General features: G+C 38.6%; 1 protein-coding gene across 7 annotated transcripts; it reads left to right on the top strand.

The window, feature by feature from the left end:
* The first annotated feature begins 151 nt into the window (after positions 1–151).
* On the top strand, positions 152–27,743 carry MDM1 (Mdm1 nuclear protein). Of its 7 annotated transcripts, none has more exons than XM_075149339.1 (15): positions 152–285; positions 820–925; positions 3,332–3,696; positions 4,139–4,273; positions 6,367–6,510; positions 8,611–8,744; positions 11,011–11,110; positions 15,925–15,963; positions 16,342–16,517; positions 17,938–18,216; positions 19,939–20,087; positions 20,210–20,340; positions 21,268–21,526; positions 22,684–22,752; positions 24,989–27,743. In XM_075149339.1, the coding sequence occupies exons 1-15, from the start codon at positions 268–270 to the stop codon at positions 25,093–25,095; spliced, it is 2,211 nt and encodes a 736-aa protein (XP_075005440.1). In that variant the 5' UTR covers positions 152–267; the 3' UTR covers positions 25,096–27,743. The 7 variants fall into 7 exon arrangements, with proteins under 7 accessions (XP_075005440.1, XP_075005431.1, XP_075005451.1 ...); XM_075149330.1 differs by having other exon boundaries at positions 6,367–6,522; XM_075149369.1 differs by having other exon boundaries at positions 156–285; positions 820–987; positions 6,367–6,522.
* Positions 27,744–27,975: the final 232 nt, after the last annotated feature.

The following is a 27,975-nucleotide window of genomic DNA, read 5'->3' as shown; positions in this document are numbered from 1 at the left end:
CCAGCCAACACGGCCCCCGAGGGCAGCGCTGTGAGGGGAGGCGGCGGCTCCCCGCCAACATGGCCCCCGAAGGCATCGCCGTGAGGGGAAACGGCGATGGTCGGGCGCGGGCCGCCGCGCTCCCCGCCCCCGCCCCTGCTGGGCGGCCGCTGCGCAGGCGCCCGGCGAGGCGAGGCGAGGCGAGGCGGGCTGGGACGCGCCGGCCCGGCGGCTTTGCTAGGGGAACGGCGGTGTTGAGGGCCGCGGCCCGGCAGCCCGCGCTCCGCCATGCCCGTGCGCTTCAGGGTGAGGCGGCGCGGGGCCGGGCGGGCAGCGGCCGTGGCGGCGGGGTGTGGGGGGGTGGGTGTGTGTTGCGCAGGCGGGGCCCGGGCCCGGAGGGCGGCGGGCCCGGCCGACCCCTGCAGCCGGCAGAAGGAGGGGGTGCAGCTGTTTCTGGGGTGCCACCGGCGAAGCGGGAAAGCGGAGACCCTTGCGCTGAGGAGTGCCGGCTAATAAAGACAGAGTTCAGTCGTGTGGGTGACAGAGGGTTCAGGCTGTATTTGTTCCTGAAATGTTATTAACTTAAAGATATAAGTAAGTTTTTGCATACTTTTTGGTGCATGAAATTATTCGATGCTGTTTCCTGCTATTCGGAGAGCAATCAAGTAGTTCTTGCTCTTCGCTGGGGGTGGGTTTGGAAGACGCAGAGCAACCTGCCGGCTTGGCAGAATCCTGCAGCGGCCTTGTTGGTGTTTTTCCCCTTGGAGATCTCTCGCCAACAGAAGCAGCGAAGCAGGGTAGGCACCGGTCGCTTGACAGACACCTCTCTGTTTGCTGCAGGGACTGAGTGAATATAAGAGAAACTTCAGATGGAAAACCCCAGAGTTTTGTAGCCCATCCCAACAGCAGAAATCCTTGTGGGCAGGACTTCGGTCGGATCAGTTCGGTAAGCGCCCCTGAAAGCCGCCCCCTCCATTGCAAACCCCGGCGCTGTCCAAGCCGGCTCGGGTAAGGATGAGCCTGGGCTGCAGGAGGTCTAGAGAGGTTTGCTGGGATTGAGTGCATGACCACAGTGAGCTGGTAGTGTTTGCAGTTTGTACGCTATATACATTTAAAGTATCTTCCTGGTTATCATTTAGAATATGTTTTGAATGCCATATTCTTTCTGGCTACACTGAAACTTTCTTTTAATGTTAGTGCTGTTTATATAAAACATGAGAAATACGTGGTTTCTGATATGCAGCGTAAGATGAGTCCCAAACATGAAGCACAGATGCAGCATTAACCCATGCAAGGTGTGTAGAAGGAGGCATTGGGTTATCTGTGGTGCATGGAAACAGTAAGTAAAATTCCATGTTTAAGAAGAGACTAATTTAGGGCAAGATTTGATAGAAAGTAAAATTTTTATGAAGACCTACAGGGGCAGCTAACTAGGGAAAAAAAAAAGAAAAAATGGGCATTAAATGGAAAAGCTTGTGATGCTGTAGTGTAGGAGTTAGGGGTTGTAGACATTATCATGACAGGAAATGTGGGATTGGAAAGTAGAAGGCAAAGGAAATAGCACCTGGATTGAAAGGCCCATAGAGAGTTGAGGAAAAGGAGTAAGCTGCAGAGTGATGACAAGTGCAGTGCTTTGAAAAGGAGTAGTAAAAAATAGGAATTATTGTAGTGGCACAAGACAGATTAACAAAATTGTGCAATTCAGTGCAAACACACTATGCAGTCTGTGTAATTAAGAGTCCAATATATTCATTCCTACAATATGATAAGTGTTCTAAATTATGGCCTAGTAATTAAGAACCAACTACTGGGAGTATGGTTTGTTTTCAGTTGAGATACTAGACATTTTAATAAATAAATTAAATAAATTTAATCTTGCCAAAGATTATGCTTTATATATATTACTGCTTTCTTCCATTACTGTAAAAATACATATTTCTTTAACCTTGCTTTCCCTAGCACATGGCTCTGTGTATGGGCACCTGTATTGAAGAGAATAACTTCCACGAATTCTGAAACACCCGAACATCCAAACACATTAACTTCTTTTTAAAATTGTAAGCTATGCTTCTTTTCCAGTTGAACTAAACTGCAATTTTTACAAGACTTGCTATAAAGTCATGAGTTAGCAATACAGCAGCTTCTCCTTCTCGTCACATTGTAGCGGTGTTTTTGTGTGTGCTTGGTGTAGTTTTCCTCCACCTTTGCATTCGTTTTCACTCCCACCTCTTTTCTGGCTATTTAACCATGTGCATCTTCAAATGTCACTCTTGACACCTCATAGGATTTGCAGATTGTTTTTGATAATTAACTTAAACTTATGGTTCTTCCTGTTGAAACACATAGTTGGCAGTTTTAAGAATGACTTGGAACATCACCACAAAAAGTTAACAGCTGCAAGTGCTCTGAGTTCCTTCCTGCTACTTTTCCAGTGTTTTTCCCCTGGAATTATTTCCTACCACCTGTATGTGTATTTGGACATCCAGACATTCTGTTTACCTTTCACTGTAGGTTGTTCTCTCTTTCTACGTTGCTTTTTCATGAGATAGGACTTTCTCTCTCTCCTAGAAAGTGTTTCTTTCAGCCAGTTAGGGGCCTTCACTTATTTCTCCATCTCAGTTGAGCACTTTGCCATTGGATTATGATTTATGCTTTAAATGCATTAAGTCATTCAATCCTCTTCTTAAAATGATAGGGTAATTGTATTCTCATCGGCACGTGTAATGGCCAGCAATTCTTTAAAATAACTTGATACCTGGTTTTGTTACATAGTGTTTTTTAGAATTTTGGAAATGTTTTTGTGTTCATACTGTAAAAAGTCACCAACTATCTGAGGTGGTTTTAAATCACAGTTGTATTAGGTGGATAGGGATCTGTCTCTGTCCTGTCACAGTATGTGAGAACTTGTTCGGCAAGGTATATTGTGCATGTGCAATGAGAAGTGTTTGTGGCATTTTTTATCACTGCAGGTTGGTTATTCCGTACTGCGTTAACGCGTTAACCACATTCTTTTCACTGGCTCTGTTAATTCTGTTGTTGTTGTTCAACTCCCAGAATTAACTTGCAAAAGATTGTCCTGTGGTCATATTTGCTTTATAGGGTTTTATACAACATGGTCCTGGAGCACCATGTTCCCATCTCTCTTTAGTGGAAGGGAAAGGCATTTGCAGACAGGAAAGATGACAGAATTTCACAGAGGTGCCCGTAATTCATAGGCTATCATTGCTCAAAGATACTAAAATAGTTTTTTCTAATAATCAGTTGTATGATAAACTTTCAGTTTGTTCTTGTAATACGGTGATATTATGTCTTCAATAGAATGTTTTTGTTAAACCTAATATGTCTTTTTCAGGAATCACAAGAGAACCAAACTTCATTTCCAAGAGAAGGGTACCTTACCATAATCCACAGATTTCAAAGTCCTTTGAATGGACAGCAGATTGTGATTTGAATGACCCACTTGAAACTGAAGCTCTTAGGACTGCAGAGTTGTTGCACACAGACCACAGCAACAATGATGTGAATCGGGAAAAAATAGAAACGCCGGAAGGACCCAGACTCCCTCCGAAAGTTTGGTCACATTCAGTAGAGTCTAGAGGTGAAACAGCTCTTGCCCTTGCAGAAAACAACATGAAGAGATCACCCTCTGCAGCTCCGCCAAATCAAAATGAAGCATTTGCATCTCCAAAAAAGGAATTAGAAAAAATGAGTAACGGGGTAAGGGAAGATAGATTTTTTTTTTTTTAATTGACCAGTCTAAAAATAGCTAATCTGGTATTTACAGTAATACATACACCAGCCTCTGTTGCCTAACTCTCTCCTTAGTTCTGTATTTTGATGTTCTTCTATGTTGTAGCGTCTCTGTTGGGAGAGCAGTACTTTTGAGACCAGATTTTGGTTCCACTTAGGTCAATAGGAATTTTGCCCTTCATGTGCCATCCCCCTTGATCTCAGTTAAACAAGTGTTTAGCCAATAATATATAGACTTTTTGGCGTTGTTGGCTATAATGAGAAAATGTACTTTGCATTCATTTAATTCATACAACCAAAAACCAAATAGTTGGTTTGAAAGTGAGCATTGAAAGATACTTGACTTGCAAAACGTTGTAGGAAAGGGAACAATCGGTGTTAATTTTTTTTTTCTTTTTTATGCTGTAAGCTTCACAGAGTCCTTCAGAGGAAAGCAGGCATGAATATTTCACGTTTGAATGCTTTCCCCAGAAATTCTGAATATCAAAGCCAATTTGTTTGGAAGAGTCCTCATGAAAAGTCACCGATACTTGCAGCTGAACAGGTAACTGTAAAGAATCTGAAAAGTAAATGAATACTTTCTTTTATGTATCAGCAAAGTTGCTTACTTTCCAAGATTTCCTTTCTTCCTCTTTGGGGGGGCGGGGTCCAAACTTGAATGCTGTTACATAGTATTTTTTTTTCTTCCGATATACAAAAGTGCAGTATAGATTTGTTTCCCTGTGATTCTTTATTGTAGTCAGGTCTGATTACTTGTTCTCGTTCTCCCTGGTTGTATTCCGTCCTTTCTAACAGGACCATTTTCTTCTGTTTGCATTAATTTACCTCAGGAGCTCTTAAGATCCCACTAAACGTTACCCTTCATTTTTATCATTTTTATGTTACCTAATATATAGCTAATCAACAGATGAATGTTCAGGTGTTCTGTATTGTAAAAACATGTCTTGCCACTGAAATAATTCAGGTTTCGCTATTTATTCTCATGGTCTTTTATCGGTTACCACAGTTTCTTATTCTCAGTCTCCACCTCTGTGCAGATATACTTCTAGGCCCTGAAGTGCATCTTTGTAGTGTTTTTTCTTTCATGAGAACTGCTTATATTTAAAAGTGGAATCTTCTGATTTTGATACATATTATGAGTTTTTGGACTTTTTAGGATTGGAAATGCTGCTATTTCTAGTCAGACAACAAAGAGTAACTCTGATTGTGACACTGCTTGGTGTTTTCAATTCATTGTTACTGGGATCAGGACTTAGGAGGCTCAGTCCATCTTTTGGTCATTTTACAGTATAAAATAGGCACTTCTGCTTTTATTTTGTCTTCTCTTTCTTCACTAGGAACGTGTACATTAATGGGATTATTACAGATGGTGCTCTCTCTGTTTTTACCCACAGGTAGCAGATTTGTTCAGTAATAGCTTTCAGAGGTAATAAATGTTGGTAACTAGGATCAATCACTATAATAACTGTTCCTGTCTTTTTCTTGTTGGAATGCCAAGCAGGTGGACTTACTTTGAGATACCTGTTTCCCAGCAGTCCCTTATCCAAGGAAAACTCACTGAAATGCATGACAATAGTATAGAAGCCAAAGGACCACTTGAGGAAGAGGCAGGTCCCAGAACGTCACCTTATGGAAAATTTCATAGAGCATTCCATTTGATTCTATTAGAAATCCGTTTGATAATTTCATTATGATGCTTGTGAACATTGTGCTATTTCAGAAAAAAGACTGTGGAATCTAAAATAGCAAACTTATTTTTGCATAGCTTATACAGAATAAGAAGCCATAAGAATAAGTCTGTAGGCACTATAAATCCTTAGATTAAATAGAACTTAGAGAAAATCTAAGTATGTATAAATGTTTGCAGGTTCTAAATTTAAGATTAGAGTTTCGTGATAAAAATTAGACGTATTAACAAACTGATTTTCTTTTGATTGCTGTTGATATGATGGAGAATATACCTGAATACTGAATAATGACAATACCTTTCCCTTGAAGAGATTCTGTGAAAACATTAAAGTTATCCAAGTTACGTTATAAGTCAGACCTAAACTCTCATAGCAAAGCTGGGTAAAATGTATGCTTGAGATATATGGCATGGTCTTTTAATTCAGCACCCCATGAGGAGATGATACTTGACCATGTATTAGGCAAATACCTGGGTTTGTAATACAGTATTGATTGGAAAATAGTGGATAGCTCAAATTATCAAGCCCTAAGCATCCAGTTCTAAAACAGAGAACAGTTGTATGTTACTTATGGACTGGACGTGTAGTGAAGACTCATAGGGAAGTCTTACGGAACACATTTTAAAAATACATCCCACATACAACTCTGAAGGTGAACTGTCTTCCCAAATAAAGAAAAACTCTGTTAGAGAACTTCAGTAAGGACAGCATTTGACCACAGGTTTAACTGTGTCTGACTCCGTCACTTTTAAATGTATTTTTATCAGATTAAGTTTCTCTTCAATTTGTCCCAGAAGTTAATTAGTCTGCACGTGCTGTATTTGTACACATGACTGTCTCTCTGCTCATATGTGAGTGTATTTGCGTGAATTGGTTAACTGATTTTGAAAATTTAGCCTTAAGGTAAGCAAATCACACTCTTCTTTTTGTTTGTTTTCTTTCCCCAAAGGTTATTTGCAACACAAGTAAATCCATACCTCCGTTTAAATCTCCTGCAATTACTTCTGAAACTGCATATGAGAGAAATTTCAAAGGGTCTCCTCCTGTTAAAGGTCCACAAGAGAGGGGTGGTTCAGAAGAGAAAGAATTTCCGGTTTGTGAACAAGTAAATATTTCTCTAAAAGAAAGGCATTAGTATACTTCTATAATTCTAATTGTTCTTTTCTATAATGCGGGGGTGGGTTAATTTTGAAATTTTTTAGTTACATTTTAGAGCTGTTGCTAATGACACTGGACTCAGTAGTGGTTTTGCTATAAAAGACAGAAAATAACACTGTGCAGCTCTGCTCTTAGGCGTTTCTGTAGTGGGTTCTGTAGTTTCTGTAGTGCGTTTGTTCAGTTTACAATGAACATTTCAAGTGTGTTTTTCCTGTCACCTTAATTTGTGAGTTTTCAAGTGGGTTGTTCTTTTTCTTTTTTTTCCCTAAATTGAAACTTTGTTTTTAATCATTAGGATAGTTTCTGAAATCTAAATCTCTGATTTATGCTCTCATTGGTACCAGTGTAGTCTCTTGGTATGCAGGAGGGCTGGATGGGAGGTCTGGAACTTTTTGGATCTCATAAATCAGACATAGCGTGAATTTAAAAAATATATTCTGATGTATGGAAGGTGCCACAGTTGGAACTGATTTTCACCCAATAATTGTAATTCGAAGAAACATGGAGCAAGGGTTACAATTCATTTGCCTTTGCCTTGATAAGTTGAAAGGTAAGTAATTGTATTTAGCACAGGGCTATAAGAGGACATTGTGTAGCCTACGTAGGCTCTGTTACCTAGTTCAAAACATTAAAATGTCTTTTATGAAAGTAATTCGGCTGTCTGAGGCCTTGCATTTCCTTGTCTTGCTGTTGGCTTGGACAAACTTAAGTGGACTTTTAGGAAACATGGCTATGGCCGTTTTACCAGATACATTTAATGAAAAGGAATTGTTTCAGACTGAGACCTTCTAAAAAGATGTGAGAGCAATTTAGACTGCATGACAGCTAACCTAATTTGCCAGGTGGACATAGGAATGTCTATTTTTGTAGCAAGCTGCCAAGTGTAGCGTTGTCTAAATTCCTGCAGGTTAGCTAACCATCCTTCAGGTAGAAGGACCACATATAAGTCTCTTCAGTACCCACCTCTGTTCCTTGATAAAACAGAAAGAGCCATTGACAGACAACATGTTCACTAGGATCATTACTGAGCAACAGCATGCTTAACATGGAGTGCCTGTGGCTCAGGTTAAGCCATTGGTACATTTGAGGTTCTTCAATACGATTGTTGGCTTGGAGGCTTTATAATTTAAAACTCGTACCTGCCCAGTGCTTTAAATCTCATCTGGGAATGAGGAATTTTATGTCCGCTTTTGCCTCTTTTAGCAGGTGTGAAGAAAGCTTGAAAGGCATGAGGCTTTCAGGAAGCATTTCTTTATTTTTAATGTTGGAAATTCAGGTTATATTTTCCCAAGAGAGCTAATACAGTGAAGGAAGAGAAGGCATGAGAACGGAATTTTGGTGAAAGTATCTAAACATTTTTTGTTTATACTGATACCTCTTCTCTGATTAATATCTTGAAAAAGTTTTGGGGGATTTTGGTGGGCTTTTTTTTTTTTTGCTTTCCTTTTTTTTTTTCCCCTTGAATTTGGACAATATCTGTGAACATCTCTAGCAGAATCAGAAATCATGCATGAGATTTCCGAGAGGATAAAATGAGCAGGAAAAAAGTATCTTTGATGTGAAAACTGAACAAGTCAATCTGACCCTTTATAAACCATAATGGCAGCAAATTAAAAATTTGCCTTTTGGTTTATTATAAATTGGTTTATATTGCTTGACTATAAAGCTAAGAGTTTTTATTTTTTTTATTTATTACAAATTCCAGAAATGTACATGTTAAGTCTTGCACAACTCAGGTTAGAATGCACAGGTATCGTATTGTTTTATCTCTGTGTTTCATGTTAAATTCATTTTTTAAAGCATACAAAATAGATCATCTAACTAACTGAATGTTGCACTCAGAATCTTAGCTTTGGCATTTTGCTAGTTTATTTTTGTATTAACAAAGTAATGTAATATTATTGTTGTATTAAATATGCAAAACAGCTAACGCTAAAATAAAATTAACTTTTTGCGAAAGCTTGATGTCAAAAGGAATATGAGGGTTTTCAGATTGTTAGCTAATGTGGTATTTTTAAAATTATTTTTGCCTTAGAGTAAGAGGGAAGAACCGTTTCAAAAGCCAGCAGAAGATGCAGCAAAACAAGGGAAATCAGAACAGAAACATCCTAAACAAAAAAATAAGCAACATATCAGTCCAAAGCCCCTCCCTTTACATACAAGTCGTGGGTATGTATAAAATAGGAAAACCTAGCCTAGTGAATAGGTGTACAGCAGCCTAATACGTAGAATAATGGACAATAGCCCTTTAACCATGTCATGTTACAGTTGCAGAGGCAAATGCCCCCTTGCAGCACTGGGATCGAGCTTCCTGTGGGTACATCTAAACCTGGTGTTAATTTCCATCCCCTTCTCCAGGCAGTGGAAGTGGAAGCTTTGTAACCACACTCATTCAGTTGAACCTTCTGATGCAATAATAATATTATTAATAAATATAACATGAATGAAATTAAATTGATGCAGTGCTGTTACTAAACTTTTAGCGAGTGCTTTGGAAGTTGTAGTCACCTTTCAAACTGCTCTCCTGTGCTTGCTCCATGCCTTAAAACTGTGATGATTGTACTTGATGTCTGCTTTTTCTAGTCTGTACCACCTTCTGTCCCAGAGTAACAAAAGCAAACACATGAGGTAAAGGGAAGTAAAGAAATCTGCCCCATTTAGGGTAATCTGACAGGCATGGAAATAAAATGAAATTGTATGTTACTGAGCACTATCAAAGTATCTTTTTCTTCTGCCACATACCTGCAAGGTTTGCAGGAACTGAACTCATGTTTCCGTTTTCTACGACCTGATCTAGTTGAAGATGTCCCTGCCCACGGCAGAGAGGTTGGACTAGATGACCTTTAAAGGTCCCTTCCAACCCAAACTATTCTATGAAATACGCCAAGAGAAATAAAAACCCAGGATGGATGTAGGTTTTAAAATGTGTAAATTAATCCATCTCTGCTGTCCTGTGCTTAATGTATGTCCCAGTGATTGCTTTGATTCACATGACTTTCTGGCAGTGTTCAGACATTACATTAAAGATGGGAGAGGAGACTTACCTAGGTCTGAATGCTGTTGGATATTGGGAGATAATTACAAAATTATCATCCAAAATTCTATGAAATAAAATTGCTTTATGGAAAAGTGAGTGGATATAGTGTAGTTAAAACCTTTAACTCTTTGGTTTACATAGCTCTTTGATGTAGTAGATTGTAGTCAATTTTGCAGTGAGTAGTGTGTAAAATTATTAATAATTTGCTATGACTTTTTTCATTTAAGGACAAATTTCTACCTCTTATGCCTTCAGTGTGGTAGTACAAGACAAGAGTTTCCAAAACAGTCACTGGGCAAATAGCTATCAAAATGTGCAAGTTCTCAATATGCAGACAGGACTGTCGCTTTGTATGCAAGCTGCATTGCATGGCCTGCTTTTGCAGCAGAATGGCTGGGATTAAGGCACAGCAGCGGTGTGTTTTTTGAGCTAATCCATTAGTTTTGCAACCCAAACTGAAGAAATTCTGTCAGTTTCAAAGAAAGGGACATATGGAAAGAAATTTTGAATATAAAGGGTTTTTTTGCCTTGGTATTTTTCTTTTTACAAGGTGTGTTTTATTCTCTTGACTTCAGGCTTTTATGATCTATTTCTGAAGAAGGCCTGAAAAAGAGGGCTTTTTCACTCAATGCTGAATATATTAAAATAAAGTTAGTAATGTTCTGAAGCAAGATTAAAAACAAAAACCTCTTTAGATTTAAGCTGATAAATCCACGATTCAGTGCTTAAGGCCTTGAAGTATTGCTTATTGCCTGCTATAGGTTAGATAATGTTAATTTTTCTGTGTTTGTATGTGTGTGGCAGAAAGGAAAATGAATCCATCTTTTCAAGTACTGAGGCCTTTTGAAGATCAAAGCCAGTAGGACATAGTTAGATGAATTATACTGACCATTGTTCTGGTAGTCAGATGTTTCTAGCCCCAACAGTTCACCCCACCCATATGCAGAGTGCCTTTAGAGTGGAGTTCATAGAAGGAAATGTCTTGGACACGTGAGTGCCAAACCAGGCGTTTTTACTTAAATGCACCTTCATCAGTGACTTAAACCAAGATGCTGCACTTTGCATTGAAGTAATTAAGGCTTATGTGTGTATTACATTCTGCTGATTCGGCTGTCAGGGCCAAAACTGCTGGCAGAAGGGTTGTGAGGAAAAACCAACAGGAGTAACTACTTGAAGAGCCACCAGCCGTGAATGAGCTTTTTCACAGCTTTCCTAGTTGTGTCGGTATGGATGAGCTGTGTTTCAAAGCATGCGTTTTTCACATCTCAGCCCTGGCATTTAAGTGCAAGTATACTTATGATTGCTGATACAACTTTAAAAGTACTCTTAAAGAGTATTCCGGATATCAAGCTTTACCCTTTCTGTCTTTTTTTCCTCTCCTCATTCTTGATTTCTTAGGAAGATGAACACTGAATATAGGTCAAAATTTTTGTCTCCAGCCCAGTATTTCTACAAAGATGGAGCTTGGTCTCGTATTAGGAGTAAAGTTCCCAACCAGGTGAGTACTCTTAAAAAATCTGAAGCCTGAGTATGCTTTGTATTTTGATTTTTTAGGTGCAAAAAACTTTGAATTGTGGTTCCTATAAGATACAGTTTTGAGATTGTAATGCTAATGACTCAAGCTCCCAAAGGTGAGTATACAAAGATGATTAGGTTCTGACAAGTCAGTGTAATATATAGCAAGAAAAAATAAGAGATGGTGTGAGTTAAAGAATGTATTAATGTGACACCCAAAGTGAGGGAGGAGTTTTGTTTCCCTTACAATCAGAATCATTCAGAACAGAGTCTCTTGGAGCAGATAATCTCAGTGTTGATGTTCAGCCCAGTTTTAACAAGCAGACGTTTTCAAAACGCAGAATGGGATAATAAGAGATTCCAAGGGAATAAAAGGAAAAGGCCAACATATGTGTCAGCCTGATAGTCAGGCTCAGTTTGTTAGCTTGCCATGCTGAATCCATTCAAAGCAGTCAGCTGAATTCAGTCATACACAACATAAAATTGAGAATTTCTCTTGCAAGATTCAGCCAATCTAAGTATTTTCTTGTAGTTTATTCAGTAACTGCGATCAGTATTATACTGTGTAGGAACTCATTTGATAGAACTCTGAAAATGCTGAACAGCTTCAGGACCATAGGATTTCTTAGCAGGATTATTCAGTGTGGTATCCTGAATTAGTCAAGTAAATCAAAACCGTTAGCAGTGTGCTAAGAAACTGCTAGAGCTAGTTCTGCAACTGTCAGATTTCACTGAATTGACTTAGGCTTCTCCCAGCTGATAGAGGGAGCCTTCGTGAGACACTGTACACTGCTAAATTTGTGGCAAATACTTGGAAGTGTGAGTTTCCTCATCAGCTGGGACCAAGCTGATGTGGAGGGTAGAATGGGAGCGGATGGCTCTAGGGTGTTGGGCTTTGAGATTTTGAAAATAACATTCTCTGAGAATTGCAGGAGTAGTGTGGTAGCATTCAGTTCTGTGTTTTCTCACTGGACTTAATCTAGTAAGTGATTTTCTTTTTAGGCAAAAAGAAACATGTATTGAATATATACAAAATATTCAATGAGAAATAGGTCGCAAAGTTTAAAGTATATTGTAGTATGCAATGATTCATAATCAGGTTTTGTGTATGCATGCATGAGGTAATCCATTCTGTGAAAACAGCCTCAAGAGGATGTTAGAGGACTAAAAACAAGCAATATTTTTATTTTTTATATGTATTGATATATGCATTAGATTTACTGTAACTACAGCTGTAGAATATTCTGAACTATTGCATGCAGCTTGACTAAGTGGTATACAAAATGGTTCTGTAGAATATTATGTCGTTTTTCTGGCATGCAAGACTTTCATTTGGTGACTGGATATTGCATCAGTAACATTCAAAACAGCCAGGAGCAGTGCTCAGCTTCAAGAGCAACTGACTGGTAGGCAAGTAAAGGGAAAGGGACGCATTGCCTTGGAGTGCGTTGTGTTTGCGGCACAGCCAGCTGGCAGGAGTCACTGCAGCACAATCAAGGGAAAGAATGAGACTGCAAGTGGAGGATGGATGTTCTGCTTTACCAGGCAGGATCCTTTATGGGTTGTGTTTCAGAGATGTAGGAAGTAAATATATGTGGCATTTAATTAGACTGTACGAGAAACCAAGAAATTCCCATACTGTAGATAAGTGTTTTGGATGTGTCTGACTTTTCCATGGAGATTTTCTTGCTGGCAAGGGAATTGCAGGAAACTAGAAAGAAGTCATTTGGCTGTAGGCATGAAGGATTAAAAAAAGAATTATTAGGATTTTTAGGGCTTTTTAAATGAAGGAGTTGTGCTGGGTAGCTGGAAGAGCCAAATTCATTTTAAGACTATAATAACGAATACTTTATTGATGACAAATATGCTTAGATTACATACACATTTTTGATTACATACACATTTTTATGTATACATACCTATATTAGATCCAAGTATGAGTTCATACAGAAGAGACTTTTATAATTGGAATGACCTGAATTTCTCCTGTCTCTGTTAAACTTTAAATCACGTGCCTGTGAGCATATGTTGTGGTTTAACCCCAGTAGGCAGCTGAGCCCCACACAGTCACTTGTTCACTCCCCCGCAGTGGGATGGAGGAGAGATCTGGAAGGGTAAAAGTGGGTTGAGATAAAGACAGTTTAATAGGTAAAGCAAAAGCCACATGCGCAAGCAAAGCAAAACAAGGAATTCATTCACTGCTTCCCATCGGCGAGCAGGTGTTCAGCCATCTCCAGGAAAGCAGGGCTCCATCACGCGTAACGGTTACTTGGGAAGACAAACGCCAAATGTCCCCCCCTTCCTCCTTCTTCCCCCAACTTTTCTTGCTGGACACAACATTATATGGTATGGAATATCCCTTTGGTCATTGGGGTCAGCTGTCCCAGCTGTGTCCCCTCCCAAGTTCTGTGCACCCCCCAGCCTACTCACTGGCGGGGCAGTGTGAGAAGCAGAAAAGGCCTTGATGCTGTGTAAGCACCTTTCAGCAATAGCTAAAACATCCCTTTGTTATCAACTCTGTGTTCAGCACAAATCCAAAACATGGCACCATAAGAGCTACTATAAAGAAATTTAACTCTATCCCAGCCAAAACCAGTACAGCATATCAAACTAGTTTTGCTAGTAGACAAAGAATAATATTTAGCTTGTGTAAATGTGTCACTGTGTGGGATTTTTTCTATATGGAGTTTTTTAATTTGCTATTGTCTTGTTAATATTTCTGTATGTATCACTGAGGGTTATAATTCTTAATAAGAAGCTTTAAGTGAAAGCAAAGAACAAGGTTAAAGCTTGGAATTTTCCAGTCTTCAAGACAGGTTGGCAGAAAACCAAGGTTAATTCTTAAAACCTCTGTAAATACAAGAATAAAAATCCTGATAGACCTGATGATTGGCCAGGCTTTTTTTTTTGTAGCATCCGTCAATATTTTTGTTCTAAGAACTACAAGATGGGATCCAGCATGGCTAAAATAGTAGGACTGAATAAAATATTTCATTCATGGTTGAGACATAAGAAAGAATCTAGCCAATGGAGAAATATGTTAACAGCAGATTAATGAAAGTACGCATAACTTGAAAAAAGTGTCAAGCACATAGATTTTATTGTAAAGTAACAAATGTACTTTGGCCATTCACGGTATAGGCTGCCCAACAGTCCTTTTGGTTTCTACATGATTCCATATCTGTTCCCATACTAATGCACTGACATGAAGAGAAGCGTTCTTCAAAGCTGTATCTAACCTCTACGTCTGGTGGGTTGTTGAGACTCATCCCTGCCAAAGGTGCCTACAGAACATTGCTCGCTTAGCATAAGTGATTAGATGATAAGCTCTGACTGATCTGGTTTCTCCCTTAGTTGGGACCGCACATGGGTAACTTTGGGTCCAAAGCAGACTTTCTGAAGTTCTGAGCCCAAACAGGCAAATACCATAATAGAATCCTGGTATGACCTTAGCCATAGTGATTACTCCTAGACTGCTACTCTGCAATATATTATTAAGGGTTGCTTTTCAGCAGTCAAATGAAAAAATCTCTTTGAATTATGCTTTTGAAAAATTAATGTGGGCAATTCATAATCACAGTAGGACTCTCTGGGGCCTGTGTCCTGCTGAGATAGTGCTGTCTGCTGAGTCACTGAAGGAGGCGGTTGTCCTTTGTACTTCTTCACAATTCACTGGAGACACAGTATTCTTCCTCCCCCTGCAGTGTCCTGTTGCTCTGGATTTATATTCCTTCTGTTGTGGCTATCATAATTAATTTTTCATTCTTCTACTTAAAGTGAATAATTCAGTAAATCACTTGCACCTCAAACTTTAAACTTTCCTCTTAAAATGACAAGCATATATTTTTAATGGGCTATTCTTTGGAACTTTAGCAGGTCAAATTGTGGGATGTTAGCTGGTGTGGATTTCCATTAGCTGCATCCAGTTACTTTAGGGGGTTTAGCGGAATTTGGCCCTCTAACTCTGTTCCTTGCAGGAAGAACGATGCAAAGTCTTTTGTGAAAAAAGAATAAATAAGAAAAGCTATGAAAATGTGCTAGAGGAAGTGTCAGTATTACTTTCCTGCTCGTTGACAAAATACTTATTTCCTGTGAACCATTTTGTAGTGAGACAGAATTCACATAACAATATCAAAAAGTTATTTTTAATAATTTAAACCTGAAGGTTTTGGTGTTTCTTTTTCTTCCTGCACTTTAATTGTGTTTGGGTGAAGGACACAAGGCAGTGTGAGTGTTTAAATAGTTTTAACTATAAAAATGATAGTGTATAATCAGCAGTATAATGTCTAAAGAGAGGCTTATCACTTTTATTTTTTTAAGACTAAACCTGAGATCTGAACAGTTTTGTATCTTGATTCTTACAGTTACTGATAGCCTAGAAGGAATGATTTTGATACAATAGCACCAAGAGTTCTCATGTAATCATTAGCTCCTCACTGAGATAAGATTAATGTAGCTAGAGATAATTGCAGTGTTCAGAGCATACAAACTCAGTATTACACATGCACAGAGATCTGTTGACTTGAAATAATCATAAATTGGTGGTGAATGTATTTTTGAGTGTTAATGCTTAGAAATCTAAATTAATTTCCTCAAGCTTGGCAAAAACTGGTGAAATACTGGTGCTGATATATTTGTTTTACAACTTTTTACTGAATCTCAGGGAGGCAGCATAGAGCTATGTTGACACGTTTTTAGTAATTAATTTCTTAGACTGAAATAAAGTTACCAGGGTGATAATACAGTGTTGAGAGAAAAATAAGAAATTTAAAAATAATTCTGTATTCCTCTCCTTAGGCATCTCAAAACACCCTAAATTCCATGTGGTATATGGAGGTTGGTTGCATCTAAGTTCCTGTTTCAGTGTTTGGAGCACTGTGTCTGAGCGCTGATGGAAAATCTAGAATCCAGCACTAAACTTATTCGTAGTTGCTGCATAACTTTTTGTGCTCATTGAATGAATAATTGACAATTTTGCTTTGGCTTCATGGCTCAAACATGCTTACTAAATACCCACTTTTGTTATTTTTGCTTTCCTTTCATTGCATTTACTGTGGCATGCAATGTTTGTGCTGTGGGTGGCCCTGTATTATGAGTAACTTGCCTTTCTCCTCTAGCTGCCATTAGCTAATGCAAATACTTATTGAATATAATAATAGTAACCTATTAGTGAACTTCAAACAGACATGCAACTTATGAAATCTTTATGTGTAGGTGAGAGAACTTCGAGAAAGAGCAAAGGCTTACAGGCAACGAGTAGAGGGAACACACTTCTCCCGATACCATCTCAATCAGATCCTGTCTGATAATAACAGTCTTTGGGATGTGTCCTCAAATTCCAGTTCAGAAGAAGGCATCAGCAACAACATCAGAGCATTAGATCTTGCAGGGTAAGGTCATCATTCCTGTCTATTATTCTGCAGCTTTGAAACAGAGCAAAGTTCTGAATATAGGTTTAACATAGCTGTGAGATCTTGGATGTTTGACTGTATTCAAGATGCAATTGCACAGAGTGCTCATAATCCCATCTAGGCTCCCTTTCCCCACAGAAGGTTGGACCAGATGGTCTTTCGAGGACCCTTCCAACCTGGGCTGTTCTACAATTCTGTGATATGTAAATTCTCTAGAACAGATGAGGGCTTTACCTTTTCACAGATACGTCTCTTGATATGTGCTCAAATTGAAAACAAGGCACAGTCAAGTCTTCTGAAAGAAGAGAAAATTATTCCTTTATAGTTCTCCACAAATGCATATTTAGTGTGGCAACCTTAGTCTCATCAAGTCTGGAGGAATTTCGCACTGAGTCATACTGAAGTAGTATTCTTCTTTCCACTGGAATGATATGAAATATATTTTGCCTGCTCAAACGTTATCAATGTTCTTGTCAGGATTAATTAATCTTGTGGTTGAGTCTTTTAGTGGTTGAGACACTTTTTAGTTCTGAGATGAAGACTTAGGAACTGGAATGGTGTACATCCATTTTCTCCTTTCTTTGAAGGCCATCAGAATTGGCAGATATTAAATCCCTTGCTAGGAAAATTCAGAATTAGTATTTCAGTAAAATGTACAGACAGCTATTGCTGAAGCAAGGAGGAAAAAAAAAAGCCATAGTTAAAAACAGTGCCTTGGATGCCTCTGTCTGTAGTTCACTTAGACTGCTGTACATGCACTACTTGTCTTGTGCGTGTGGGAGAGATCTACCCATTTGCATGATTGTAGCTCGAACAAGGGTGTGGGAATGACACGTAAAAGAGTATTTATTACACTATAATGTGTGATATTAAGTATGGTGTAAATTTTTTGGTTTACTAGTTTGGTTTTTTGCCTGTGAAATACAGATCCTTTTACTGATCTCATTTCTGTGAACTGGGCTAATTTGCACTGATTTCTGTGAGCAGTTGAGAGTTTAAGACTTTCAAAAGTTGTGCGCAAAGAGGAGTCTTCTAAACTGCTTGGATTTCAAAATTGTGCCATCAGACGGTCCCTATGCGTGGAACTAGTTATTTTTTGAGCACTTCTGATAATCTAACTTGTTGTTTAAATTGGAAATAGAGCCTTAATTTTACATTACATTTTTGGAAATGGTAATCCAGAAAGAGTTTTCATAGAATCTAGTTTGAAAATGGATTGTGCTTAAACATCAGTTAAAACCTCAGGGGAAATTTAACCATTCATCATGTCAACTGTACCACTTTCTAATATCTGAGCTGTACTTTTGGCAAAGGACTGAACTGGATGAACGTGTTCAACATAGACACGTGTATATCATGCAAATCAAAGGTATGAAACATTACTTTCTTTGTTACCTAGAGTTTCTGAAAAAGAGACTGCACCAAGCCCCAAAATACTGCAGCAACCTGACTCCAGAGAACAGCCACACCAGGACAGCGCTGAAAAGAAAGACATGTCAGCTGCTTTAACTGTTCCAGTCAAAAGGCGTTTAGTTTGGGGTGAACAAGAAGGAACTGAAGAAAGGCAGAATCGGCAATCAACAGAAGAGGAAGAAAAACAAGACGAACAGGCTGCAGTCGTGGCTCAGCAGTTAGAAGAAAATGATAAGGATGCCAATGAAGATAAGAAAATTGAAGGGTAAAACTGAACATTTTTGTGGTGTATATATATAATTTTTTCCTCTAACACCTCAGAAATTTGTAGGTTAACTAATTTTTGTTTTAAATCAGATTTACTTAAGAGCTGAAGATAGTATAAGTTGATGTGAAACTACTTTTGTTTTTAACAGTGTAGTAGGGAATGAGAAAGTTCAAGACATTGAGCTGATCATTAAGAAGACTGGATTTCTAACTTGCAAGACAGAAGTTTATAGAAGCATGAACAATTCTGATGTTTTTTTCCAAAACTATAAAATTTGCAGTATGGGTCTCTCAGAACAGACTGTTCATTACACAGCAGCCAAGTGTAGTGAAAATTAAAGCTCACAATTTGCTTCAAATTGACAGGGTAGGATTGATAGGACTGAAGGGATGCATGCTAATCTTGTACTTAAGCATCTGTTTTTCTTAAAAAAAATTCCTGGGAAAAAAAAGACGTGGGACAAAAAAATAACTAGCCTCCAGTAATCACCAGTGATTATGTTACTGAGCACAGGTGGGAAAAAGGTGGAGGGGTATTTAGAAATAATGAGAGATCAATTCAGTATGTGCATAGTACAGTGCATAGTACTGTATTTGACAGTTGAAAGATGTAAATAATATCTAGTTACAGAAGTCTCTGGCTTTTTACTGTGCAAGTTTTGCATACTTTTTTTGGTAGAACAATATTTTAGTTTGGTAGATATTTAAATCTGAATAACTGTGCCCCTTGTTACCATACCATCTAAGTATTTTGTATTCCTTATTGGGTTTTATCTTTGGTGTTGCAGCAGGAATCGAAGGTAAGGAATTGCAGTTGTCTCCTTTGGGGATAAGATCCTGTATGCAAAACCCAGGCGAAGAAAGATTGAGATGCTAGACTCAAATAGAAATTAAATGCAGGCTTTCAAAGCCATCATCCTGAAAACCTTCTTAAATTTCTATCTAATTCTAGAGATTATCTAGTTCATAGATGTGTCTCCGATTGACATTGAAGATTTTCTGTCATCCTGCAATGTGGTTATGTGTATGCTGAGATATGCTCTGGACTTGGCCGTGCAGAGCAGCTTAACACTTGCATGTTATCTAAGCCTGCTTGAGAGCTAGAAATGAGGCATTCTTTGCCTAGATGTCCTCAGAGTGTGTCTCGTGTGCACTGATAGGATCAGGTTCCTTGCACAGCGTGGGTATGCCACCACCTCCTTTTGAAATGCATCTGGAGGAAGAACACAGAAGTGGTAGTGCTGATTTATTTAATAACCTGGGGGCTAGAGCGGTTACATCAATGTGGGATACTTGGTTTCAGTTCCACCACATTGACTGAAAAGAGTCAAACCCACATTCCCACCTCTAAGGTGGCAACCAGGTTCAAAGCTTTTCTGGGTGTGTACTCTTTCCAGCCGTCCTGTTGAGTCTGCTACTGTGCAGCAATACGTTCAAGGTTTATTGGGACAGAGGGAGCCTGAATTTGCAGCTTGAGACTGCTTATGTATTTTATATGGTTACATTAAAAAAAAAAAAAATACAGAAACTGAGGCTCAAGGTCTGGAATCCAAGACTCCCCATTGCAAGCAGATGTTTTAGCTACAGGCTGTTGGTGTTTTATGGCCCTAACTGTCTTCTGCCTTAGGCTTCATTGTAGGAATGTATTAGAAACAAAAAGCTTGAGTGCAAGACTCCTGAGTCCTTAGATAATCCTTTAATAATTTCTCATTTTTTGCAGTGAGAATGCCTTAGTATTGAATTCTTCTGCAGCTGTGTCAGATTCTTCTTCTGCATCCTCGAGGACAGGCGGCAGGCTTCCTACTCCGAAGCTGAGAGCACTTGGTGGAGCTCAGAGGACTCATCATGATCTCACTACCCCAGCTGTTGGTAAAAAGACTTTTAAATGCAAAGCAGTATTTCAAGAACTAAAGAAAAAAAAGACATGTATGAATTAATTTGTTAGATTATTTAAGGTAATAAAGCATTTTTCATCTTCTCCACTACGATAGGAGGTGCGGTTCTAGTGTCTCCTCCTAAATTCAAGTCTTCATCTTCACAGCAGAGAACACGAGGTTTAGGAACAGACCCTTCTTCAGCTAAGCAAGGTGCAAGAGAAGCTTCAAAAAGAAGGTCCTTCCGGGTGAGCGAGAAAAGAGACTTACCATTATGCATTTTAGGAATGTGCTTTTTAAGTAATTGTGAATAATTTATTTAATAAATCTTTTTCTTGAGTTGTCATTTACTATTCTAAAATTCATCTGTAACTAAAAAAGGCTGATGTCTGAATAAATAATTTTTCTTGGGGTATCAAGCAGAGGAGTTGAGACTATTGGAGTGACATTGGATGAGCTCCATTTTGGCTTTTTCTGCTAAATGCACAGGATCTGTTTAAAAAAAAAACAGTTGCCATCAGGAGCTGTTGATTTCCCTATTAATGTTACTGTAGCTTGCTACTGACATAGGGCACAGCTCTAGATTCCTTGACTTGAAAGAAATTAAAGAAGGAGAGGTTGGGTGCCTACGTACAAGATAGGTAAAGTGCCGTAATAGTTTCATTCTCCCTTTCCGTTACTTTTGTGCTTCTTTTACTTTGCAGCTTGCATAGTTGCTAAAAGAAAAATAGAAACATTTAGGAGTTGTTTAACTGTCTTCCTCTCAAAATCATGGTTTTTTGGTCAAATTGTACTTAGTCTGAGTTCTACAAAGACAGCTAGCATTTCACTGCATACATCCTCTGTAGTAAGTTCTGTAATAGAAGCAGACACAATTGCATGAAAAGTTGGTTATGTTGGTTTAAAATCTAAGAACACAGTTTTTTGCTGTGAAGAAGATAAGCTTTTGGTTTGACCTGACTAGATTACTTTCAGACCATGTTAAACACTGGTTATTAGGAATAGGTTTTCTTTATGCTGTCTCACAAGCTTGAAATACTTATTCTTCCTGTACCGTTATGAAAAGTGTAACAGTGTAAAGCCAGCATTTGTTGCGTATGTGAGGATCTGTACTGGAAGGCTGTATATGAGATGTTGGGTGGTTTTTTTTTTTCTTTCTTTCCATTGTGTTTTAGCCTGACGTGGAAGTGGAAGCTGTTTCACTCCATACCTCTCCACCTGCTGGGGTGGGAACTTTGGATCCTCTGCCACTTAGGCAGGATCAGTGGCCTCCTAACAGTGTTTCTGATGAGCAAGTTCCTCTTGCTTCAGCCCGTCAAGAGCGTTCCTCTGCACCTCCTGTGCTGAAGTCAGCCAAAAACTGCTCTATGCCTTGCTGGAGTGCCTCTCGTCGTATTCAGGGGACTCTCAAGGATCCAGAATTCCAGCATAATGGTGGGTTTTGTGTGTTAAGTGGCTGTGTTAGACTGCTGCAGGATGGAAATGGCTACCGTGCAGTGTTCAGGCCAAGAGAGTGCTGAGCTTGCTGTCTTACAGACTTTACAAAGAAGTGCTGTTTGTAAACAAAAGCTTTTCTACTATATGTTTAGTCTTGCTGAGGAAATGTGCACAACTCTCCACCTTAGTTTCAGATTCCACTAATATAATTGTATTCTAGTGACCTGTTTTCTAATTTTGCCTTATTAATTTCAGTAAGTACTTACTCATTATGAGAATAATTTGGTTTAGCATGAACAGTTGTAATTTTTAATCTTTAGGCTACAACTGGATGCCGTGACACTTCTCCAGCTGCAATTACCAACAGCGGTGTGTAACTGGGGACCTTTGTAGTGTGGTATTATTTTGCAGGAGTTATGGATTTCAGAGAGATAAGCTCCTTAAATATTTCTGCAGGATGTGGAAACAAAAAAGCCATCTATAAAAGATTTATTGGATATCGAGAAAACCCATTTCTTGGCTGAGGAGGAATTAATGCTGGAGCATTTTTAACAATGTTTAGGGGTACTAGGGACATAAATTTGATAAAGAAAAGAATCCTTCACCCCTTAGTCAAAATAAATTTTATGTGCTTAAATCTCCATTCCAGAAAGACTTTCTGTAGCTGCTTAAGGTCCCACAATTCTTGGTCCTTTTATTATACGGATTAGCTAAACTAAAGTAGTATTTCCATTCTAGAATGGAACAGGGAGTTGTCAGGTTAAGCGGGATGGTGAAATCCAGAGAATTTCCTCGGAAAGAGGTTAGAATCGGTGTTTGGTTAGAGCTGTGTTCTAGCTCTGCACCTCGAGTGCAGTTCACTAAGTAACTTGTAGCATCTACCAAAGATAGGTACCTTGAGAAGAATAGCCTTCTCCAGTGGATTTTTTTCAGAACTACTTATTATCAAATTGTGAAGTAAGTGAAGGTTGTGAAGTAAGTTTATTTTACCTCAGCTTAGAGTAAAGGAGTCTCCTGGAGATTTTGGTATGTTTCCTATTTATAAGACTCATATTTTGGAAATAATGTAACATTTTAAAATGTTCTAAAATGAAATATTATCCTTTGTCTATTTGGAAATGATTCAAAACTGTGCCTTTGACTTTTTGTCTTAGGGAATGTTGGCAATCCAAAAATGAGATCTTTCCAGTTACCCCTTCAGGAAAGAAACTATAATGATGAAGGTATTTCTTGTCACAAAGTATTGTATATCATATGTATATTACCTAGATTAATTTAAACTTTTGCACTAATGTGAGATGTTTCTGAATGCAGTAATACTGATCTATATGTTTGCATGAATAACTACTGCATTGTTTCATCAAAATAATTTGAAAATGTTCATCCTAGTAATCTGAAGTATGAATTTGAAGGTATATTCTAGTATGAATAAACCATTACATGCGGCTGAAAATTAGACCACTGTGGCTCAATATGGCTACTATAGTTTGCTCAGTTCCATACCTAAAATTGTTTCTTCCCCACACATTTTTTAAGCCTTTGTGTTGATAGCAACAGAAGCAAACTGCAAAATGATCAGAGCCCAGGTTGCAGCTGCAGTAACTTTGGATGCAGCTTAAAAGATACCAAAAATCTTAAGATAAAGATATTGCTTGTGAGACTTCAGCACATATGCTTCAGGTATGCAGCATAAAATGATTCCTCTGACTTTAATTTTCACACCTGTTCCTCTGTTCAGTGTATTAGAGGTACTTATGGCATCTTGTTATTCTGATTGCTGTTTTGGCCTTTTTTTCTGTTTACTGTAAAGTTAATCTGGGCAAGCAGCCAGTGCACAGCCCACCAGTGCATCTTCTTGGCCCTTTTATGGGCAGACACAAATAAACTCTTTCACTAGCGTGAGTCAATCAAAGGCACTGTAGCCTCATTAGCTTGAGCTGCTACAGCTTGTTTCTTGGTGTGGTGCTGTGCTAGTTGCTATCACCTGTGTTTGGTTCAGATTAGAGTATGGGCAGAGCAAACTTATATCTGATTGCAGTTTATTTATAGATATACCCCAGAGCAACCAAAAGCTTTTTTCTGTATCCCTTACGTTTGTTTGCTCCTTGGTTTTAACCAAGGTTCAGGCCTATTCTCTGTTTTACTCATTGCAGTTGGCTGGAAAACATGTGGGTTGTGCAGATGGTTCAGCCAAGCATCTGTGTATCTACATAAAACATGCAAAATCCTGTCGTACTCTGCAGCTTCCCACAAGCTTGCTGCACACAGATTAAATGCTGTAACTGCTATTTCTTTTTCTTTTTTTTCCTATGAGCTGAGTGATGATATATGAGCTTTCAGGAACAGGTGCAGTGTGCCAGCTCACAGATATTTCATATGCCCATATTTGTTCATGTATATACAGACCTGGGAGTTATTCCAATGACATGTCTGTTTGCAGAAGTGCAGTTAGCAGTTTTCTTGTACGTGGAAATATAGTTGTTATGCATAGTGTGTGAGCCTTTTACGGGCTCTTTGGTTCACTGTATTTCAAGAATTTAGAGATGCTGTTGAAAAGTTAATTGAAACACTGACAAAGTGCAGGTCCAGTTAGGATTGAGTTGTGGAATTTTTTGTTCTTTTTTTGTTGGTAGAGGGGGCTGGAAAATAGTGATACAGTTCTTTTTAATCCATTGCAGGAAAATGGGTGTAATTAAGGTCATTTTTCATAGAGAGCATCTTGACAGAGCTGTAGCAACATTTAATAATAATGTTAAAGAAGTATAATGTTGCGTATTATCAGAGAAGCAGCATCCAGACTGCTTAATTTTAAGAGATCTGCTGGGTGTGAAATGGACCCTGTATTCAAAAGGAAGACCTTTCAAAAGTACATTTTTAAAGCATGCTTCTTTTGTCTTTGTGTTAAACTTCCTGTTTTCTTCAGAAGACACATTTCTTTTAACAGCTTGTGGCACACCAGCTGGTTTTGGCACAGAAGGGCTCTTTTGGCAACATAGGTTCTGATGTTTTAGTTGTGCTATTCTAAGGTTGTCCGCTTTGCTTGAAGCGGTGGGTTGCTTTCATGAGTATGTCATTATCAGTCTCCTCTATACAGACTTCAGTGGCAGAGGAACGATTTCTGAGGTCTTCTGACACAGGAGAGTAAATGTAAAGATGACTTGGAGAGTTGGGCAATTCCCAGGTGACAGTAGGGATATCATTCTGGAGTTTGTCAAGAGTTGGGCACGTAGCTCTCTGAAACTTACCTAGCATCCTAGTAGCTTTCTAGTGAGATTCTTCTCCAGCATGTCAGTTACCAAGTAATAGTGTTAAAGTGTATTGTGGTACTATTTTAGCATCCATTGTGAAAGAGGGCATAAAAATATTTGCACTTTTAAAGTCTGCCATGAACGTCAACTGTGTTTTAATATGTATATTTAATCTTACTGTTTACTTTTTCCCTTGTTGCTTTCCCCACAGATGACAGGTTGTCTCAGATTTCTGCTCGCTCGGCAGCATCTAGCTCGCTTGCATCTCAGATACTGGAACGAGCTCAGAAGAGGAAGGATTTCTGGGGCAAGACATAATCTCTCCCACCTGTTGTATAGAAACTGTTCTGTAAAATTATTTATTTTTTATAGTTTGTAGTGTACATTTTAAAAAATTGTGATTGCAGATATCATGCAGCATCCTTTCACTTGTCACTAATATGGCCCAACTTTTAGGACTTGCCATCGCAATTTAAAATTTCAGTATTTAAACCAGTGTTGAAAATGTAGGTTCTTTATATCTTGGAGTTATGTCTTAATTCACTATGTCACAACAGCCATGTGGAGTTTTATTTTTTTTTTACAGTGGCACCTCTTGAAACTGAGATAATTAATTTTTTCTGCAACCTGTGTGTTACTTTTCAAGGTATTCTGCTGCAGTCATGCAGTATGACCTGGGACAGTATTCAGGGGCAACACCATCATTCACTAAATACCTCAGTTGCTTGATTTTAACCAGCTGTTTTAAAGGCAACTGTGGTATATTTGTTTATGTTACTGTGTGAATTATCAGTACAACATAGTGCTGTAACAAAAAGTTACTTTTACTGCATACTGCTTTTAACCTGTTACCAAAAAATTCTTATTATTTCTTACTGAAGCTAACATGGAACATACAGGAGTTTGAGAAAAGGACACTAAGCGTTAGCGTTTGTTCATTGTCCACAGTTTTTTGGCCAGGGTGACTATTAGAGGTCAATGTGTACAGGACTGCAGTTCGTCAGAAGTACTGGTGTGAACATGTATCTTTTTGTGGGCAAGACCTGTGTTTAGTGTTAATTTCAACTTCTCTAGAAAAAGCAACCTCAGCCACCCTAAACAGTGGCCTTCCCCAGCCCCACTTCAAACTCGGGTATTTAGGAGTAGTTGATCTCTTAAAGTAAACACAGAATGTTTTTTCTTGACTTTGACATTTTAATTACCTCTCCTCCTAGTTGCCTGTTGCTGGGAGACTGGCATGCTTTATGATTGTCACAGTGAAAAATGTTTGTGATTTATGCTTGTTATCTTTCCAAGCGATGCAAACAAGTTAACATGAAGTAGAGGAAATAGGTGGCTAGCAGGCAGTTTTGTTCTTCTTGTGTGTCTTCAAGTTTTAATATTACTTCATTTGCAAATTTTATACAAGAACAATTTGAATTTTGTACACATTTGGTTACATTTTGATTTTGTACACAATTATGAATGCATATTACTGAAAATAAAAAAGGTTGTTTGATTTGTTTCTATTCAAGTTATGCCAGATAAATTGGTAGAGCCTATTATGTTGGCACTTTTCCGTTTAGTTCTGTTTCACCTGTTCAGCTGGAACATCTGTGGACTTTTGAAAGACAAAATGTTACCTTGGAACTGATCTTCAGAAAGAGTAAGTTACTAAAGCTAAGTATGTTGATAGTTGGAATCATGACTGGCTACAGATACTTGGAATCATGGCCCAGAGCAGATGGGTGTTACATAGGCTGGAAGGCTGCAATGCCCAAAGGGCCAGTCCCCAACAAATGAGGTGTTGATTTAAAGAGTGAGTGCTGTCCAGCACTCATCATGTTAGAAAACAGTGTCCGCTTCTTCCAAAAATTGTGCATTGGACTAACTTCCTACCAGTGGAGTTTTTTGAAACAAATCAAGGTATTTTATTTTATCTCGAGGACTTCTGGGATTATTCTGTGGCATGCGCTTAATATATGTTATAATTGGTCAGAAAGTTTCTGCTGAAAGGGAAACTGTATTTGTGTGCAACAGCCTTTATGAAAATTGCCAGTTTTCCTCTAAAATGATAGTTTTATAGTGGAAAACTTAATGGCTAAAAAATGGAAATATTTTTGTTTAGGAGGGAATGTTGCTACAATGTATTGCGGTTGGGTTAATTTGGGTGTCGTCTGTCTACGTTCTTCATATTCAACACATTCTCATGGTTCTCACGGCCAAGAGCTCTCATCATCCATTACTTCTCCTCTGTGGTACCTGTAATTTGAGTTTTATGAACTCTGTCCTCTTTTTAAATCTTCTATTTTTGTTTTTCTAGGCTTGCCTGAGATTCCAGGCTATCCGACAGCTGTGTCAGAGTTTTTGTGCAGGCCCAAATTTGAGGCCTGCAAGTCATAGATATAACAGCACATGTATCAATTTTGCTTATAGTATTGCATTATAAGTCTCGTGCATCTGGGTAGGTCTGAGTTTGTTACGTGTGTGCTGTGTGGTACATATATTTTCATTTCTGCCAGGGAGACAATAGAAGTGGTAAAGGAGGGAGACGTTTTTGTTGCATCGGGGTACAAACCCAATTTAGAGATGAGAATGGAAGCCCCTGGTGTCCCACACATCATCATGACGTTATTTCCCATCTGAACAAATTTTAGCTTTTGCCTGAAATGTTCTAATTGAATTTACTTTTGGACAGAAGTATTTAAGGGAGATGTAGACAAAATACCTTTTTTGAGTAATGCTAGTGCAAAGCTGCTGAAGGATGCTCTTCTGTAGTCTTCAGGGCAGATACAAAATTCTTTGTGCCTGCTTTCCGCTATTGTTGTTTATCTAGTTCAAGAGGGTTTTTTGTTTTGTTATTCTGAATGTTTCAGACCAACCTTCAAACATGTTTTCCTGTTGTGTTTTCCAGCAAGCTGAATGTGGAAAAAAGGTTCAAAAGTGCACCCTTTATTAATAATTACAAATGCGTGCTGTACAGTGAATGTGTATTGTTTTCTGTCAAGGAAATCTTAGAAGCCTTGAAGTGGAGAGACCAAGTAGATAAACAAGGAGGAAGGCAGTTGCCAATAGGAGATATATCTAAGGAATAAACAGCTTTCGGAGCTTGTCGACTTTTAAGGTCAAGATTTACAAAACCAGCACATTAATAATGGACCCAGGTCAATAAGTGTTGAATTTAATATCTTCAGATCCTGATCCCCATTAGGTATACTG

The sequence above is a fragment of the Calonectris borealis genome, chromosome 1, assembly GCF_964195595.1.
Source record: "Calonectris borealis chromosome 1, bCalBor7.hap1.2, whole genome shotgun sequence".
Taxonomy (NCBI): Eukaryota; Metazoa; Chordata; class Aves; order Procellariiformes; family Procellariidae; genus Calonectris; species Calonectris borealis.
The sequence above is the reverse complement of the archived record's forward strand: the minus strand, read 5'-3'. Positions and strand labels throughout refer to the sequence as shown.

Bases quoted from the DNA above. Each gene is read 5' to 3' on its own strand.
- MDM1 (XM_075149330.1), top strand. The intron at 16,518-17,937 runs GTAAGGTCATCA...TTTGTTACCTAG, and splicing joins AGAGCATTAGATCTTGCAGG to AGTTTCTGAAAAAGAGACTG. The intron at 22,753-24,988 runs GTATTTCTTGTC...CTTTCCCCACAG, and splicing joins AAGAAACTATAATGATGAAG to ATGACAGGTTGTCTCAGATT.